A 16,965-nucleotide genomic window follows, 5' to 3' on the forward strand; every position below is an offset into this window, starting at 1 on the left:
TTGTAGTTTGCGACTGAGCTCGAGCTTCTCCTGCTCCAGACGGCGGATCCTCCGTTCGTAGGCCTCAGTAGCCAGACTGTCCTCCAGGCCGCGCTGCACAGACACATCCATTTGTGCAGGTGCCGCAGACTCCCGCAGGCAACCGCGGTCTGACAGAGTACTACAGGAGAACAGAGGGTCAAATGATCACAACAGAGACTCATGAGACTGCTTTTTGTTTTAACCATCCTGTGTTAAAAAACTGGGTACAGCTTTTGTTTTTCCAAGGCAATCTGCCAAAAACCATTACTTTTAAAAACACTAAAGATGCAGGTAAAAACAGCTTGTCAGATAAATTTGACAATTCCCATCTATTTCTATTGTGTTTTTTTGTGTCTATAGTCATATTTTCTTACACTTCTTTTTAGTATCTTAATTTTAAAAAAAACTTACAACCAAAAACAGCCTTTAACAGATTATTTTGACTGTGAAACTCAACCAAATTGAGTCTTCAATTCCGAGCAGACTTTGTCTTAAATTTCATCAGAATGTGAACGAGCTTAATTGCCAAGCATGCTTTCACATACAAGGAATTAGTTTTGGTTACAGAAGTTTCCAGTACACAGAGACAACAACACACAGATAATAAATAATAAAGATATGTGGATAAAATAAACATATATATATATATATAATATATATATATATATATATATATATATAAACAAAAACAGACAAAATTTGTATGTACAGGTGTGCCATATAGATGAAATAGAATAGAATAATATGCAGGGATGGACTAAGATGTAGGGAAGTATCAAATAAATATAAGTGGTATTGCAAAAATTTTCACTGCACAATGGGGAGAACATTTACCGTATTTTTCGGACTATAAGTCGCATCAGTCCAAAAATCCGTCATGATGAAAAAACATATATAAGTCGCACTGGACTATAATTCACATTTATTTAAAACCAAGCACCACGAGAAAACATTACCGTCTACAGCCACGAGAGGGCGCTCTATGTCTTCAGTGTAGACTAGAGGAGAACTGAGCAGCATAGAGCGCCCTCTCGTGGCTGTAGACAGTAATGTTCTATCTTGGTTAATGTAAATTAATTTTGATAAATAAGTCGCACCTGACTATAAGTCGCAGGATCAGCCAAACTATGAAAAAAAGTGTGACTTATAGCCTGGAAAATACGGGTAACTGTTTATGAAGTAGACTGCCTGGTGGTAGAAAGGTTTCTTGTGCCTGGCTGTCCTGGTGTTCAATGCTCTATAGCACCAAACCAGACAGCAAAAGTTAAAAACGGAGATGGCTTGGATGTGAGTAATCCTGAGTAATTTCATTTATTTCATATTGAAGTGTCTAACAAATTAAAAGAAGATTTTCTGTTTTTCAAAGCGTTGATTTTTGGCAAGATGCATGGAAACCAAAAGGCTTGTACAGGCTTTCCAAAACACATCTATGTGTGTAATAGTCTCAAGCAGTTTTGAAAATCAAATGCGGGTCAAACTGACTGGAAAACACCAGGAGGGTTACACAGAGAGGGGACAGGACTGCAACACCATTCATGCTGGATTTGAACCTGCATCTTTAGCATGAGTTTTTACAGTAATATCTTACCAGCTGCTGGTGTAAGTAAATCCTACAAATGGGAGATGGTGTCCTGAGAAGGCAGTGTGGGAAGGAGGCGGCATTGTCTCCTAAAACAGAGCAGGGATCATAACTTGAGCTGAAGCATTATGTTAAAAGTTCTGGGTTGATAAATCAAAGTATATGGGTTGAAACCCAGCAATGTAGTGATCTTATTAATGTAGGTCTTAAACAAAAGTGAAATATACTACCGTGTTCTTGAGGCAGTCGTCATCCACGTCAAAGTTTGAGGTGTCAGATGGGCTGCTGACTTCAGGGATGTATGGGGCGTCACAGTTGCGGATGTTTTGCCAGTCGATGCCGGAAAAGAAGGGGTGCTGCTTGAAGTCCTCGATGCCGTTCTGTCCCAGCCTGTGCTCTCTGCAGCAGATGAGTCTGCGGATCAGGTCTTTGGCATTTTCAGAGACGTCCGTCACATGAGCAGGGAACTGGAACCGTTCCTGTGTGAAACACAATATTAGAACAATTGCTTAAATTGTGTTTTGTGTGTTAGGTTTTCATGATGATACTATATGACCTGTTATATAAATAATATAATTAACCATATTACAACTTAATTGCAGTGCATAGAGTGCACAGACACTGCTATGGCTCTGTACCTTGTGGTTCATAATCTTGCCATACGTTTCCACCAGGGATTCTGCATAGAAAGGAGTTTCTCCGTACAGCATCTCATACATGCAGACGCCCAGTGACCACCAGTCACATTCCGGCCCATATTTCCCTTTCCCGTCCTCCATGGCCTGCAGGATCTCAGGAGAGATGTAGTCTGGAGTGCCCACAGCGACGGATGACTGCACCTGTGAGAACAGAAAATGGACATGCTGGAAAGTTTGACAAGAGGAAAGGTTGCATATTGCACACAAAACTGGAACACATCTTCTTGATCTAACAAGATTTAATCAGATCTTTGAATTTACACTTGCAGCAGTAAAGGCGTTATGTATTTGATCAATTCTTTAGAAACAAAGTCGAGTTTACAAGGAACTGATTGGCACAACACAGTTTTCAGGAATAATATAAATTATGGCAAACATAAGTTCCATAACTTTCAAATTCCCATACGTGTCTTACCTTGGATTTCTAAATTGCCTAAAATGTCCAGGGTTTGACTTTGTTTTCCTATTGATGTGTGCTCTATAGTCCTCATGCATACCATGTCTTCATATTTGAATTGCTTTCTTAAACCACTCTCTGTAAATCCCACCTTTTTGCATGCCATGATTGGTTATGTACAATGCCTGCACGCTATTGGTCAAACAACTATAAAACTATATAGTTAAAATTGTCAAATCAACTGACCAAAAAAAAAAAAAAAAAAAAAAAAGAAAATTATATTATATATATATATATATATATATATATTATATATATATATATATATATATAAAACATTTAAATTAATTAATAATTATTATTTTTAATTGATGCAATTCATTTGGGAGAATCTTATAAACCTGTCAAGAACATTTACAGGTCATATTACACATAAAACAATAAGGTGCATTAAATTTGCATTAAATTAATCTTTTTGTAAAGGTTTATATATACACACACACACACACACACACACACACACACACACTTTTCCTTTAAACAATAATAAAAAAAAAACATTTTTGTCATGACATTTAAACAGGTGTGTTCCTTGACAGGTTTCGTGAGATTTATATATTTACTGTGGTGTTTGTGATTGAGACTGCAGGAGAATTTAGGAGCTTGCATGTTGAGATCAGAAACAGAGAGGCATTCGGTGTCTGTCTGAGCGGATCAGATCACATCACATCCTGTCAGTGAACAAAGTAATCCCTGGAAATGTGTATTGTGTTTTTTTATTTTTTTATTGGCATAACACTCATCACTATAAAATGCAAATGAATGAATCAAGCCATCATCGCATTAGTTGCAGCCAGCAGAGGTGGGCGTGGCTTAAGGGAACATGATGGTCAAAGTATTCAGATGAACAAAGACCTCTCAGAACACAGGCCGCACTGAGAGAGAAAAAGAGCAAGAAGTATCACTAGAGACCACTAATGAATAGGGGGATGACTGGAGCTTCCTGGCCAGGGTTCAAGGGGGCTGAGCGAGCGGAAACTGTCTGCAACGCAGCCTGTGGCAGATGTGTGCAGCTGGAAGAATTTGTGGAAGTGAGGCAGTAAATTAGCTGCGCTCGCTGGCAGTGACACACACTTGAAAACACAGGGACATGTGAAGAGACTTAGGCAACACACGTGTGAACACGCAGAGACCACACTCACGCTGCTCTTGTCAGAAGTTGGGGGGATATCCTGCCGAGCTATCTGCGACATGCCAGAAAACAGCAGCATATATCAGATGACATACTCACCCCGCTTCAAAGAAGTAATGCAACTCTGATCATAAACTGCCTTTCAAACCATATAATATTTTATATTAAAACAATGTGCCTGGAGGATCTGTTTTCTATTTGAATATATTTTACAATGTACTTTATTCCTGTGATGCAAAGCTGAATTTTTCAGCATCATTACTCCAGTGTTCAGTGTCACACAGTCCTTCAGAAATCATTCTAATATTCTGATTTGCTGCTTAAGATTATTCTCATTATTATTATTAGAATTTTTTGCTAAAAACAGTTGCATTGCTTAATATTTTTGATCCATTTTTGATCCATTTTTCAAAGGATTCTCTGATGAATCGAATTATGCATTTTTTTTGTCACTTTTGAAGCATTCATTTCATTTTAAAAAAAAACCTTCCCACCCCCAAACTTTTGAACGGTAGTGTAATTGAGCCAAATATTCTTTAGACAGGAAGTGAACTAAACTATGGGAAAACAACCAGACCTGAAACTGACCCCAATAAGTATTTGGAAACTTACATCACACTTAAAAAATTTAGGTATAAAAAAAACTACAAAAAAACAACAACTCTTCAGTAATGAGCTCTAAAGAATAAATCCAACCAGTTTCTAAGATAAATCACAACATTACAAACTCTGATTTATAAAGGAAAAGGCAAGTAAGGCTTGCATTAACACATTTCTGTTGTAAAGCTTTCAAGTCAAGTTTTAAAATTTGTCTGACCCATTCCAGTATAAATAAGAAGACTCTAAACAACAATCCCTAATGACTGTGTTTTCTGCTTCTGTGAAATCTGTCCATCAGCACAATCTGGTGTTCAGCTAACATACTAACCGTTCCATCCTCCGTGAGTTTAAGACAGGAGCCAAAATCTGCGAGCCGAATGTGTCCATTCACATCCAGCAGAATGTTATCTGGCTTGATGTCTCTGTCAGAGAGAAAACAGAAAGACAGATTAATTAAAAAAGATTTACATGTTAACACAATACTGATTTAGAAGAAGTTGTTCAAAGCTGCCAAAGTTAAGGATTCAAATCCCAGGTAACACTCACATGGATTACATTTTAGTTGAATGCAGAGTAAGCCACACATTAAAGGGTTAGTTCACCCAAAGATTACCCCATAAGTTACTCACCCTCAAGTCATCCTAGGTGTATATGACTTTCTTTTTTCAGATTAATCCAGTCGGAAATATATAAAAAATGGTCTGTGTTCAAGTGGTTTGATGGCACTCAGCGGGTGTTGCATGCATCAGTCCAAAAGAAGCTAAATAAAAACACCCATCCATTAAAAAAAGGGACTCACATGACTCCAAGAGCGTATGGGCTACTCAGAAGAGATGAACGCAGAATCGCAGGGGAGAGATCAAATCAAAACAAAGGTGACTTATTAGAAGTACAAAACTAGGATTTGTAAAGAATAATATCGGAGGATTTCAATATAAGCCAAGGGGAGACTGTTTTTCTTTTGGTGAAGTAAGGAAACTTTGCTTCTTTTGCTCCTGTTAACAAACGTTGGTTTTCACGAGACTCACCGACACATGCACAACGCTGACCTCCATACGTCATGCTCCCGGAGGTGCTTACGTTTTACAACAGTGAGCACATGCTAGATTAAAGTGATTACTATGTTTTGAATATGGATATTTTTCTTACAAAAACGCATCGATTTGGTACAGAAGGCCTTTTTACACCCCCCCGGATTCATGAGAGACACTTTTTTTTTTTTTAATGGATGGGCGCTTTTTATTTACCTTCTTTTGGACTGATGCACTGCAACACCCGCTGGGTGCCATGAAATGGCTTGAAAGATCAAAGACATTTTTTTTTATATAACTCATCGGATTCGTCTGAAAATACAAAGTCATATACACCTAGAATAACTTGAGGATGAGTAATTTATGGGCTTATTTTCATTTTCATTTTCAACTAACCCAAAACACGTTAACGTAATTGTATATATTGCTGTTGTTTTATTTGGTTTACATGGAGCAAAAATCTTTTTGAGGCATGTTACGGCCTGCTGCTTTATTTTACAACCTCAGAGCCACTTCTAGTCCGATTCACAGTGGACTTCACAGTAGGGACTTGTATCTGCCCTGTAAACCACCTCTATTCCTGATAGAGAGCCACACTGACAACAAGGCTCTGTCACAGAAAGCCTCCATCCACTCTGCATAACCCCCAGCTCTCAAAGGAAGAAGTCAAAACAAACAGGTTAGTGATCTGAACCTGTCATTTGGAGGGCTGGATTAGTTTTAATAGCATTTGAGAGGTGTTTGATGCCCTGTCTGTGACCTGCCCATGGGGCACTAGAAGCACAAACAAAGTGGAATCGAAGTGTCATAAGTTCGTGTCTCCATTCCAGCTTATCTAAAGCTGTTTCAGAGAACACACTCGCGGCGGGAGCGAAATACAGACGGTTCTTATTCTCCTGTTCACCCCTAGTAAATCTGATCCAGGAGTTTGACGTGGAGCTGTAATAAAGACGGAGGGAATGTTTGCGTGTGTCTTGTATACACATGAATTATGACAGCGCTTTTGAGGTAAGTTTCCTTCAATATCTCACCCGAACGGCTTGTTCAATGGGCAGCCAGCCACGGCAAAATTTATAATGAAAACAAGGTGGCACTAAGAGCTGAATGGAAACTTGATAGTGAGCTATAGAAAAAAAATACAATTTATCATGACGATACACTGATGCGTAAAGACACAAAATGATCGGTCTGTGCAAGAAACTGAACAGTATTTATATAGTTTTTGTTGTTTTTTACAACTGATTCACACAATATGCAAACTTTTCGAACCCTCCCAAGCACATACTCCTGAGCACGTTCTCAAGCGGTTGCTTTAGACCGCAGACTTATAAGTGCATTACCACCACCTATCTTTCAAATGGACCATTGACACTATCTACAATCTCAATTAGGAGTATCAATGGTCCATCTGAGAGATGGGTGGTGGTAATGCACTTATAAGTCTGTGACTTTTTTTAGCTCATGAGCATCATATGCTTTTATTGTATGTTAAAAATGCAGCTTGAAACATTTAGAAGAAAAAGTCACATGGAGGGTGCAATTTAACGATAGCATTTTTAATTTTTTGGTGAACGACTGCTTTAAAGTGCTATTGGGTATGACATCACAGCCATGACAATCTCTGAATGCCTCATCTGCAGTTTAGTTTCAATAAACGTTCAGGGTGAACTGGGGTTGTGAACTATAGAGTAGGCCTATTTTATATATTTTTTTTATATCTATGTTTTCCAATGAAATGTCCCCTTCAAAACACTCCTGCTGCGACTCCATTTGAGAGCTGAGGAATGAAAACAAAGAGTACTTTCGTGGTCTACTACAATTTATAGTCATAACTGGGGATTCTTCCAAAAAAAAAAATCAGCACGGGAAGCCTGGAGAGCCATGGAGACTTCCTCACAGAGAAGCTCTCTGGGAACATTAAAGAGTCTGTGCAAGCGGTACGAAACGGATCACTGATTTTATCATTAATACAGCAGCGGAAACTTAACATTTGTCCCAGATGAGGACATGTGTGGATTTGGCCCATGTGTGGGTACAGGCACGGCACTGGTTTGGACTGCTGCATTAGAGGCCATGTTTATTTGTTCCACCCCTCTCCGGCTGCTTTCCCTCCATGTTTACACACAGGCAGAGCTACTGTGAAGGCAGGCCACCTCAGGAGAACAGAACTGACTAACGGGACTCATCTGGTGCTCGAGTTCAGGGTGTCCTGGAGTCTGTTCTGGGATCAGTGGAAAATGGTGATGACACTTGAAAAATAGTTGCACTTCTAACAATCAAAATTACAACGAATGAAAAACATGCACATTAGAATTTAGAATTTAGAAATGTTTAAGTTCAAGTACTAAAATTACTAGAACTAAAACAATAAACTGAAACTTTATAATAAATTGCATTGTCTGAATTGTAATTAATTCTACAGATCTATCTTTAGGTTTAAGAGTCTGATAGTGTTGTTATTGTAATCTGAAAATATCAAAAATGCTGGGGATATAAAACTTAAATCAAAGCTGAAATAAAATATAAAAAGGAGAAAAAATTTTTTTTAATGAAAAATCTAAGTTTTCTTGGCTTAAGTTTAAGTACTAAAATTACTGAAACAAATCAATTTAAGCCATCTAGAAATGTTTTTTATAAGCTAATAAAAATTACTAAAACAACATTAAATTAAATTACAAATGTAACATTAAAGAGAAAACTGAAAATACAAAAATAATCAAAAAAATTTAATCTAATAAAAAATATTAAGATTATAATTAAAATACTAACACCGATCTGACAAATACTTTAACAGAAGTGATTTTAATGGTTTCCTTTTTTTAACACAATAATATCAATGATATTAATAATACCCAGTGAGACAGATCTAACAACATGTCATAATCGTCTGTGCACCCCAGGTCGACTTCCCTCCTGACAGCAGGTGAACTAAACCCCAGTCCTGACAACACCAGAGCTAACATCACCCCCTCGGCCAGTGGATGAAAGCAAACCTCGTCTTCCTCTTACATGAAGGATGCTGCACACAGGACCTGACAAACCAACCAAACGCCGGGAAGCAAAACATTAAAAAGTGATTAGTGCTGGTTTCCTGCCCTGTCGACGCATGATACCACAGCTGTGCGAGAGACTACAAATGCACCTTCCAAACCACCATTACAACAAAAAGCCAATATACCACCATTCACAATTTAGGTATACAATGCACAATATACTAGTAGTGACACCTTTTTAACCAGTACTAAACAAATATTAGCTAATTCAGAGATTACAAGTTAAATACAAGTTAAATAGTAATATAATTTTTTTGTTAAACAGTTAACTATTAGCTAATCTTTTCTATTGAACGTGCCGTTTTGATACTTGATTTAAATTAAACATTTCGGTTTCAAATCTTTTATATATATATATATATATATATATATATATATATATATATATATATATATATATGATTAGATTGTATAAGCTATTGGTATCAGGCCAATTTCTTTTGGTCAGCAGTGGTAAATAAAGACTCAGAGGACATTATTATGAAGAGCTGGAAGCAAATAATAGAGAATGAGAGAAATTAATCCCTATAGACTGTATTTAGCTCATCTCCCACTATGGAAACGGCCATCATTAAAGAGCTAAAGTGTCCATCCAAACTAAATCAACCATCAACGGAGCCGTGTTTTTAAAAAAAAAAAACTCCCATTTTCAGGTACGATACACTTTCCAAAGCAGCCATCTCATAACAAATTCATGTTGTTTATTGCAATTAAATATGTGAGATCAGTACAGAGAAGAGTTATAAATGACCGTCGGTGTGTGAACGGTTTATGCCCTCAGGGTCTCTTTAACACACACAGAGAGAGACAGGAGGGGCAGCAGCTGGTCAGTAGACGGACAGGTGGTGGAAGACTGATGGAGACAGTAAAGGATCAGTGAGCACTGAGGAACAGAGCTGGGGGTTAAAAATAACTTCTGTTTCTCTCGCAGTAAGCCCAAAACTGCTCTGGCCCACAGGATACTCCAACACACTTATTAGACGCTCTCTGAAGGACATGATACTGATTGGTCCAGTATGGCATTCTGGAGCCAAGTATTCATTTAATGACTGTATAATTTATGTATAATTATGTTTTATTTAGTTATAAATAGTCATGTAAACTGATGCACAGTCAGACAGTAAATACTGCAACACATCAGCGTCCTGATCATCCTATCAGGGTTTATTTTACCATAATCACTAACATACACCATACAACTATTGCTTGGGGTCACTACTAAAGTATCAATATTTTAATTTCAGCAAGGATGCAGTAAATTGATCAAAAGTGACAGCAAATACATTCTATTTCAAATAAATGCTTTACGTTATCACATATACAAAAAATAGCATTCCCACAAAAGTACAACCGTTTTCAACATTGATGATGATAATAATAAATGTTTCTTGGGCAGAAAATCAGTATATTGGAATGATTTCTGAAGGATCGTGTGAAGACTGGAGTAATGATGCTGAAAATAGAGAGTGATGCCCTATTAAGGCAAGCATCTGATGCCAAACTCACTGCATGATGGCAAACCACTGGAAACTCTTATCAGACGAGCTGCTGTTTACAGAAAAAGAGATTCGTACTGCCAAGATACTGAGAGAGACAGAATTCCACACATTCCCTACTATCTTAACATTGTGAGAGTCTCTTCTTAGTTTACTTTGCAGAACTTGTGTTTGCAAAGGCAAGCATCACTAGTACTAGTGCTTGTACTGATTTGAATAAACCCCTAACACTAACAATTCATCATGCCAATAAAGCACTGTTGAATTTGCATTGCCAGAAAGAGAGAGCACAGAACGAACTGCAACAGTTTCCCATGGCTAGGCGGTCCAAAGTCATGAGCTGTACTTAAAACCCTGCAATTTTCCCTATAAATGCGTAAACAGTAAACACACTGATGGCCTTTAGCATGACCCAGCATTCCTTTCTCTTGAGTCTATTTGTTATTTGTCAGTCTCGCGAGTAGAAAGGGGTGGACAAAACCGCAGACATCTCCCCCAAACCCTCCGCAAATAGGCCACTTACAGTGATGACTACTAGCAGCTATTTTCTCTTCCTGATTTTCTCTTTCCAAGGAGACAGATGGGGAAAAAAAAAACCTCCTTCCTGCAGGTTCACAAAACTTTTAGAATGAAGTGCTATTCACAATAAAAACAACAAGCTTGTTGTCTATTGGTCAGTGAAAAAATAAATAAATAAAATAAAATGCTCAGTGTCAGTCCATCTCACTTTATGGAGGATTTAACAATCCTTTTGTTAGGCGCATTCCAGACAAAGCACACATTTCCCAGACACTTCACATAAACCAATTAGCTACATATTAACAAATAAAGAGTCAATGATGTCCGTGTTGTGCTTTAAGTGTTCATAACGGACACAAGACAAGAGATTAATGACAAACGTGTAGAAAAGGTAGGTAATCCTGCTTTAAAAGCATCTATGGACACCATCTGCCCTGACTTCAGACGGATCGAGGGAAGAGTTATGGCTTACTGACCATATTACATTTACATGTATTCATTTAGCTGACGCTTTTATCCAAAGCGACTTACAATTGTTATACATGTCAGAGGTCGCACACTCTGGAGCAACTAGGGGTTAAGTGTCTTGCTCAGGGACACATTGGTGTCACACAATGGATTCGAACCTGGGTCTCTCACACCAAAGGCATGTGTCTTATCCACTGCGCCACCACCACCCCAATAACATCTCCATTCACAAACTCTCGCAAAGAATGTCTTACATTTCCTGGAAATGAGACATCACTTCCTATGAGGATCAGAACAACTAGCAGTGGTGTACCACTTCCACTTCCTTCAGGTTTTACACCACATCCTGTTTAGTGATTTACATAAGGCCGCTACTTCCTGAACAGGTGCTGTTTTTCTTAAATGCACATAAAATGACTTAAAAACGCCCAGAATATACAACAAGCGTGTGAACATCATAAGGATGGAGTTACTGCACCCAGAACAAGAGGATATATATATATAATTACTTGATACAAATAAAACTGATATTTTATTTAAGATAAATACATACCTAAATACACAGAGACTTTGGATGAGGAGTCAAAATCTATATATTAATTTTTACATGACATTGCACATGAACAAGCAGTATGTACACTCCCCCAAATATCTTCCTCTCAAATAGCACTGGGAAGTTTTAATAATTTTTTTATGACTTGGTTCTACTGAATAGTTTACCTGATGAAAAAGGGAAATAAATAAATAAATAATATTGTTCCACCCAAAAATGTATATTCTGACAACAACATGTTGTTCCAAACTCAAATGACGTTCTTTCTTCTGTGGAACACTAAAAAATATATTCTGAAGAATGCTGGTAACTAAACCGTTTCGGTTGTCACTGACTTCCATTATATGGTCACAAAATAAAAATAACAATACAATGGAAGTCAGTGGGAACTGAAGCTGGTTACCAACATTCTTCAGAATTTTCTTTTTTTATTCCACAGAAAAAACGTCGTACAAAATAAGTCATACAGATTTGGAAAGACATGAGGGTGAGTAAATAATGACAGAATGTCTATTTTTAGCTGGACTATGTCTTTAAGTTTTATAGCACCACAGTTTTTAGTTTGAAAATCCCAAACTCCACAATTATAGCCTTAGACAAACAAAGCCACATATATTCATTAATTCCAAGGTAAAAAAAAAATTAAAATAGAATGATGAATGAAAAACTATTTACTGTTATCTGTAAGGACACTGACTAATGCGTTTTCATCATTATCTGATGAAAGCTAATGGCAGTCAACTCTCAGAGACCCTGAGGACATGTCCAACCCATCAGGTTATCGTCCCCTGGAGAGATCTTCAGGAATTCTGATCAATATCTGCACACAGTCCATTGGAAGGTCAATAACTGGATTAAATCACAAACGAAGTGAGGATCTCAGGAGATTCAGAATGACTGAGGGCCGTGTTTGCCAATGCGATAGAGGCCGACCTCATGATCAGAATGAGCTCCAGGCCTGATTTTCTCCGCCAGCAACACATGCGAGCAGAAAACATGAACACCTGAATCAATATTAACCCAGATTACACAATCGCTTGGAGCAGAGCTGAGATGGAGAGGTTAATTCCCCATCCAAAACACCCCTGAGATGAATCTCACAAGAACAAATGAAACTTTACATTCTTAAAAAAAATAGCTTACAGTAACGGATGGCTTCCTTCAGTTTGATATTCCCTGTACTTTATAAACTGAAGCCTTACAGTTGCTACACTGTGAAGCTGTGAACCGCCATACAAAGGTCGCTAAGTAGTTTACGGACTTCAGTGTCAGCTTCCTGGTGAAACAGGCCACAGGAATGTGAGTGTGCTTTCTTCTGCGGCCTCCAGGATTCTGCAGATGGTGATCAGAGATGTGGTCGAGGATCTGGGTTTGAGATCTCGCCTCAGAAGCTGCAGAGCTGTTCATTCCATTGGGAGCCCCTGAAATTCCAGGCAAAGATGGACGATCCTTGCGATCCCATGAGGCTATGCAGCTGTGCCACACCACACACTGAATCAGAAACCCTTCAAGCACCCTCAGGATCTCACATGTTCAGAATGGAATATTAGCATACTGGGTGTTATAATTCCTTTGTTTATTTTTAAATATGATGCAATACCGACATTGCAAACTAGTATTCTACATTTGGTTGCACAATTAATATACCAGACTGTGACCAATTTATAATCTTAGACATGCTTAGATTTCATTTCTAATCCAATTTTGAGTCTGATCAAATTACAAGACACAAAGGAGATGTTTAAAATTGTGGTTGATAATGTTACGGTTTCATCAACCCTTTTAGAAATAGTGGGTCAAGTTAAGCGCATTGCATTGAGGGATACCACAGAAACTGATTTTCTTCCCAAACAGCACAGATGCAAAAACATCTGCAGATATCATCTTGGTTTAATAGTATAGCTGAACATAACCACGCCAAGAGTACAATCTTGTTATATTTCACTTCAAAGTCAAAAGAAAAAAGTGAAATATATATTTTATTATATTTTTATTTTACAAAAAGAAAATTAAGACTTTTATTATGGAGATTGGTATATTTTGCATTGAGACATTTCCTCCACCAATTTTACCATTAATATTATGTTAAATAAATCTACTTATTACTGTAATGAGTAAATTCACTTAACACATTTGTACCACCTTTAATAAATACTTAAACTAAATACGAATCATAATACTACAGTATTTTTCAATGCAATACGGTAAAAAATAAATCTAAATGTAAAAATAAAATTTGCATAATATACTAGTTTTGTATATGTATATAATTAAATACAACAATAAATATTCTGACGACAATCACTACTGGAAATGAGGGTTAAAACATCTGGACCATTTACAGTAATAAGTCTTAGGTGGAGGAAATGTGTTTAATTGTCATGAACTTATCACAATGCAAACAATCTTAATGGTGCTAAAACAGATCTTATGCATCAGTCTTCCTGGTGTAACTTCATTTCTTCAAAAATCATTTCTTATTGGCTTTAGCGGATTATAAATTATTTGTCCAAATCAAATCAGCCATGGTGGCGCTGCAAAATAAATCAACTTTTCAGTGATAAGGTAACCTGACATCTAGTCAAGAGAATTTCAGGCAACAAGAGTAAATGTGGCCTTAGATTTAACTTTATTCAAATGAGCAGCAAATCAATGCATCAACCACCAATAAGAGTGAAACCACTGGAGTTCACGAGCCACACTGTCAGAGCCTCAGAAGTGACAACGAGGTGTCAAAATCCCAGATACGCCGCTGCGCTCTCTGAGGAATATGAGTGTTAGATGTCTCTCAGAAGCTGATCAGACTCAAGAATAGCTCAAAATACCCTGCATTCAGGAGATTGTTACTGCTGGTCTGCTGGTGTTCAGGAGGATGGTCCAGGGAGTGTCACATACCGGTGTGCATGTGGAATGAAAGTAATGTGGGAGGTGAAGCGCTGACCTCTGGTGAACAGGTCGGTGCAGCGGTCAACACTTCGCTCGTCTTACAGACATGGAGCCCAGTCGACTGGAGCTAAACATACAATTAGGAAATCGATACTTTCAACACAACCCATGCGTCCACACAGCTGACATGTTTACCTAATGTAATTTATCCACACTGAAATAGACACTGAAACCATAAAAATGTGCTATCAGAGAAGCACTAATTAAACACGGTCAACTATTTACAGTAGTCCTCATAATCTTGAATCATAAAGAAACATCATGGAGACACTTTTTTCATTTTCAAAATAAGCTATTACAGTAATTGGACAGGCAAATGAGCCTGTAGCCTCCTGAACATCTAGTCAAAGTTCAAAACGGTTGTTTTAGATGGTTATTAAAGGGCGCACATTATTATAAAAAAACATATTTCTTCCTATTCTATTCAACATATTTTCTTCCTATTCAACATGAAGACATTTTACTTTATAAAGAGACTTATTTTCAAGTAAAAAAAATAAAAGTAGGGTGGGACTTAATTTTATCCTTTTGAAATTGCTTGGATTGTAAAAAGTGACCGGTGGTTTGATGGGTAGAGCAGACAAAGTAAAATTTATTATCGCATCAGTCAAAAAGGACAATCATTTCAGAAGAATGACAGTTATATTAAGATTTAAAAAAACGGCAAAGAAAAGTACATTTTGTATTTGGAAAAATGTCCACAGATGATTGTGCACAACAATAAGACCAGAAACGTGTTCAGAACGTACATGGGGTCAATTTCAATTTTATGTTGACTTCTTTTCAGTAGATTTAACAAAACTCCAAATATGGAACCAAAAACACAAATTCTTCCTAATCAAACCATGAAACCTCCAGTGCAGCCATGTGCATTGACATAAGAGAGATGTAAGATAAGAGGAACAGCTGTCTTGGCCAAAATGTGTCACAGTTTATCACTGAACATATGGTGTGAGCGCCGACTACCACTCAAATGCAAACAGCTCTAACCGGACAGCAGGAATGCAGATGAAGCGTATCAACTCAAGCACGCTGCTGCAGGAAAAAACATGCACTTTATATTCTAATAGTGAATAACAAGCACATGAGAGAGTAAAAACACTGTCAGCAGAGGAAACTGTACGATATGTAACAGCCTTGCTGAACTGAAAAGCATCCAGCATGGGGGACAGAATGACAGGAAACTCACAGCCTGGCACACAAATAAGCAACTTCCTGCATAAATGACAACAATGGAAGGCCAGCCCCTTTGTCTATCTGGTCTACTCTACATTTAAAGTTTAGCTCTGTGTTTTACTATGGATGAGGTTATGAAACAATTCATTTCAAGCTCGAGTAAATCTGTCCAAAACTGGACAACGCACTTAAAAGTGAGTAAAAATGGAACTACGTCTATTTTCCCTTGTTTGGAAGGGAGTTGCCTGCAGTGTCATACCCCTTTTAAATTGTCCAAAACATATCTCTCACGGCCGGGGTGGCTACTAAACCTGTAATTATAGTCTTTATTTGAGTTCTCAGAGCTCATACTATATGTACGGACCTCTGCTGGGCTCCGCTGCAGCAGCCTGAAATAAGTAAAACCAGAATAAATCAATTCCACTGGAGCCACATCTGAGGGGCAGACGCCTCCGAGTGTTATCCCTGGAAAGGCGCTCCACGTACTGAATGTAATAGCAACTTTGCAAGCAAAGGCAGCACTGAAATATGTTTGGTGATTGGTGAAATCAGAACAATTGTGTTCCCAAAAGAATTCACATTTCCACAGACCACCACACACAAATCATTTCCATGCAATTTGCTCCAAATGTGACAAGTCGTGCAGCAAAAACAAATAATAGCAAAAAAAAAAAAAGAAAAAAAGAGAAAGACAAGAAAAACCAGGCCGGCTGACGAGAAGGATGATCTCACCTGTGGACATAGTGGAGCTGATGCACAGAATCTATCGCCAGAACCATCTCAGCCAGGTAGAATCTGGCCATGTCCTCTGGCAAACGGTCCTCAAACTTGCTGAGAAGAGTCAAGAGGTCACCACCCACGTAGTAGTCCATCACCAGGTACTGCACGAGACAGACATGTCAGAACTAAACGGTGTAAAAGCAGACAGACACCAGACACAAAAGAAATGTGCAGGCTTACAACTCTACACTGAAAGCTATAGCCATCGAGACGAAAATGATGGAATCATATCTAGCTAGCTAGAAAGCTAGAAAAAAGATACAGAGAGATAGATACTCCTGTAAATGCGGGAAGCACTCAAAGGGCAGGAGCCTACCAGGAAGTTGTCATCCTGAAAGGCATAGTGCAGTCTGGTGATCCACTGACAGTCCCCGTTCACCAGCACATCCCGCTCCTCCCGGAAACAAGCTGTCTGGAAACAAGACGACACACTTATTTACATTTGCCCTTACCAAA

General features: G+C 38.1%; 1 protein-coding gene across 1 annotated transcript in view; it reads right to left on the bottom strand.

The window, feature by feature from the left end:
* Positions 1-3: 3 nt before the first annotated feature.
* LOC113072659 (serine/threonine-protein kinase MRCK alpha-like) overlaps positions 4-16,965 on the bottom strand; it is a gene marked incomplete at its 3' end in the record, with an annotated part of 31,034 nt that continues 14,072 nt past the window's right edge. The window contains exons 4-11 of the mRNA XM_026245635.1: positions 16,826-16,921; positions 16,462-16,610; positions 4,816-4,909; positions 3,898-3,939; positions 2,239-2,439; positions 1,831-2,079; positions 1,610-1,689; positions 4-160 (exon numbers count right to left, since the gene is read on the bottom strand). Of these exons, the coding sequence (XP_026101420.1) occupies positions 4-160; positions 1,610-1,689; positions 1,831-2,079; positions 2,239-2,439; positions 3,898-3,939; positions 4,816-4,909; positions 16,462-16,610; positions 16,826-16,921 (1,068 nt within the window). The remainder of the gene's footprint in view (positions 161-1,609; positions 1,690-1,830; positions 2,080-2,238; positions 2,440-3,897; positions 3,940-4,815; positions 4,910-16,461; positions 16,611-16,825; positions 16,922-16,965) is intronic.

The sequence above is a fragment of the Carassius auratus genome, unplaced genomic scaffold (genome assembly GCF_003368295.1).
Source record: "Carassius auratus strain Wakin unplaced genomic scaffold, ASM336829v1 scaf_tig00009837, whole genome shotgun sequence".
Taxonomy (NCBI): domain Eukaryota; kingdom Metazoa; phylum Chordata; class Actinopteri; order Cypriniformes; family Cyprinidae; genus Carassius; species Carassius auratus.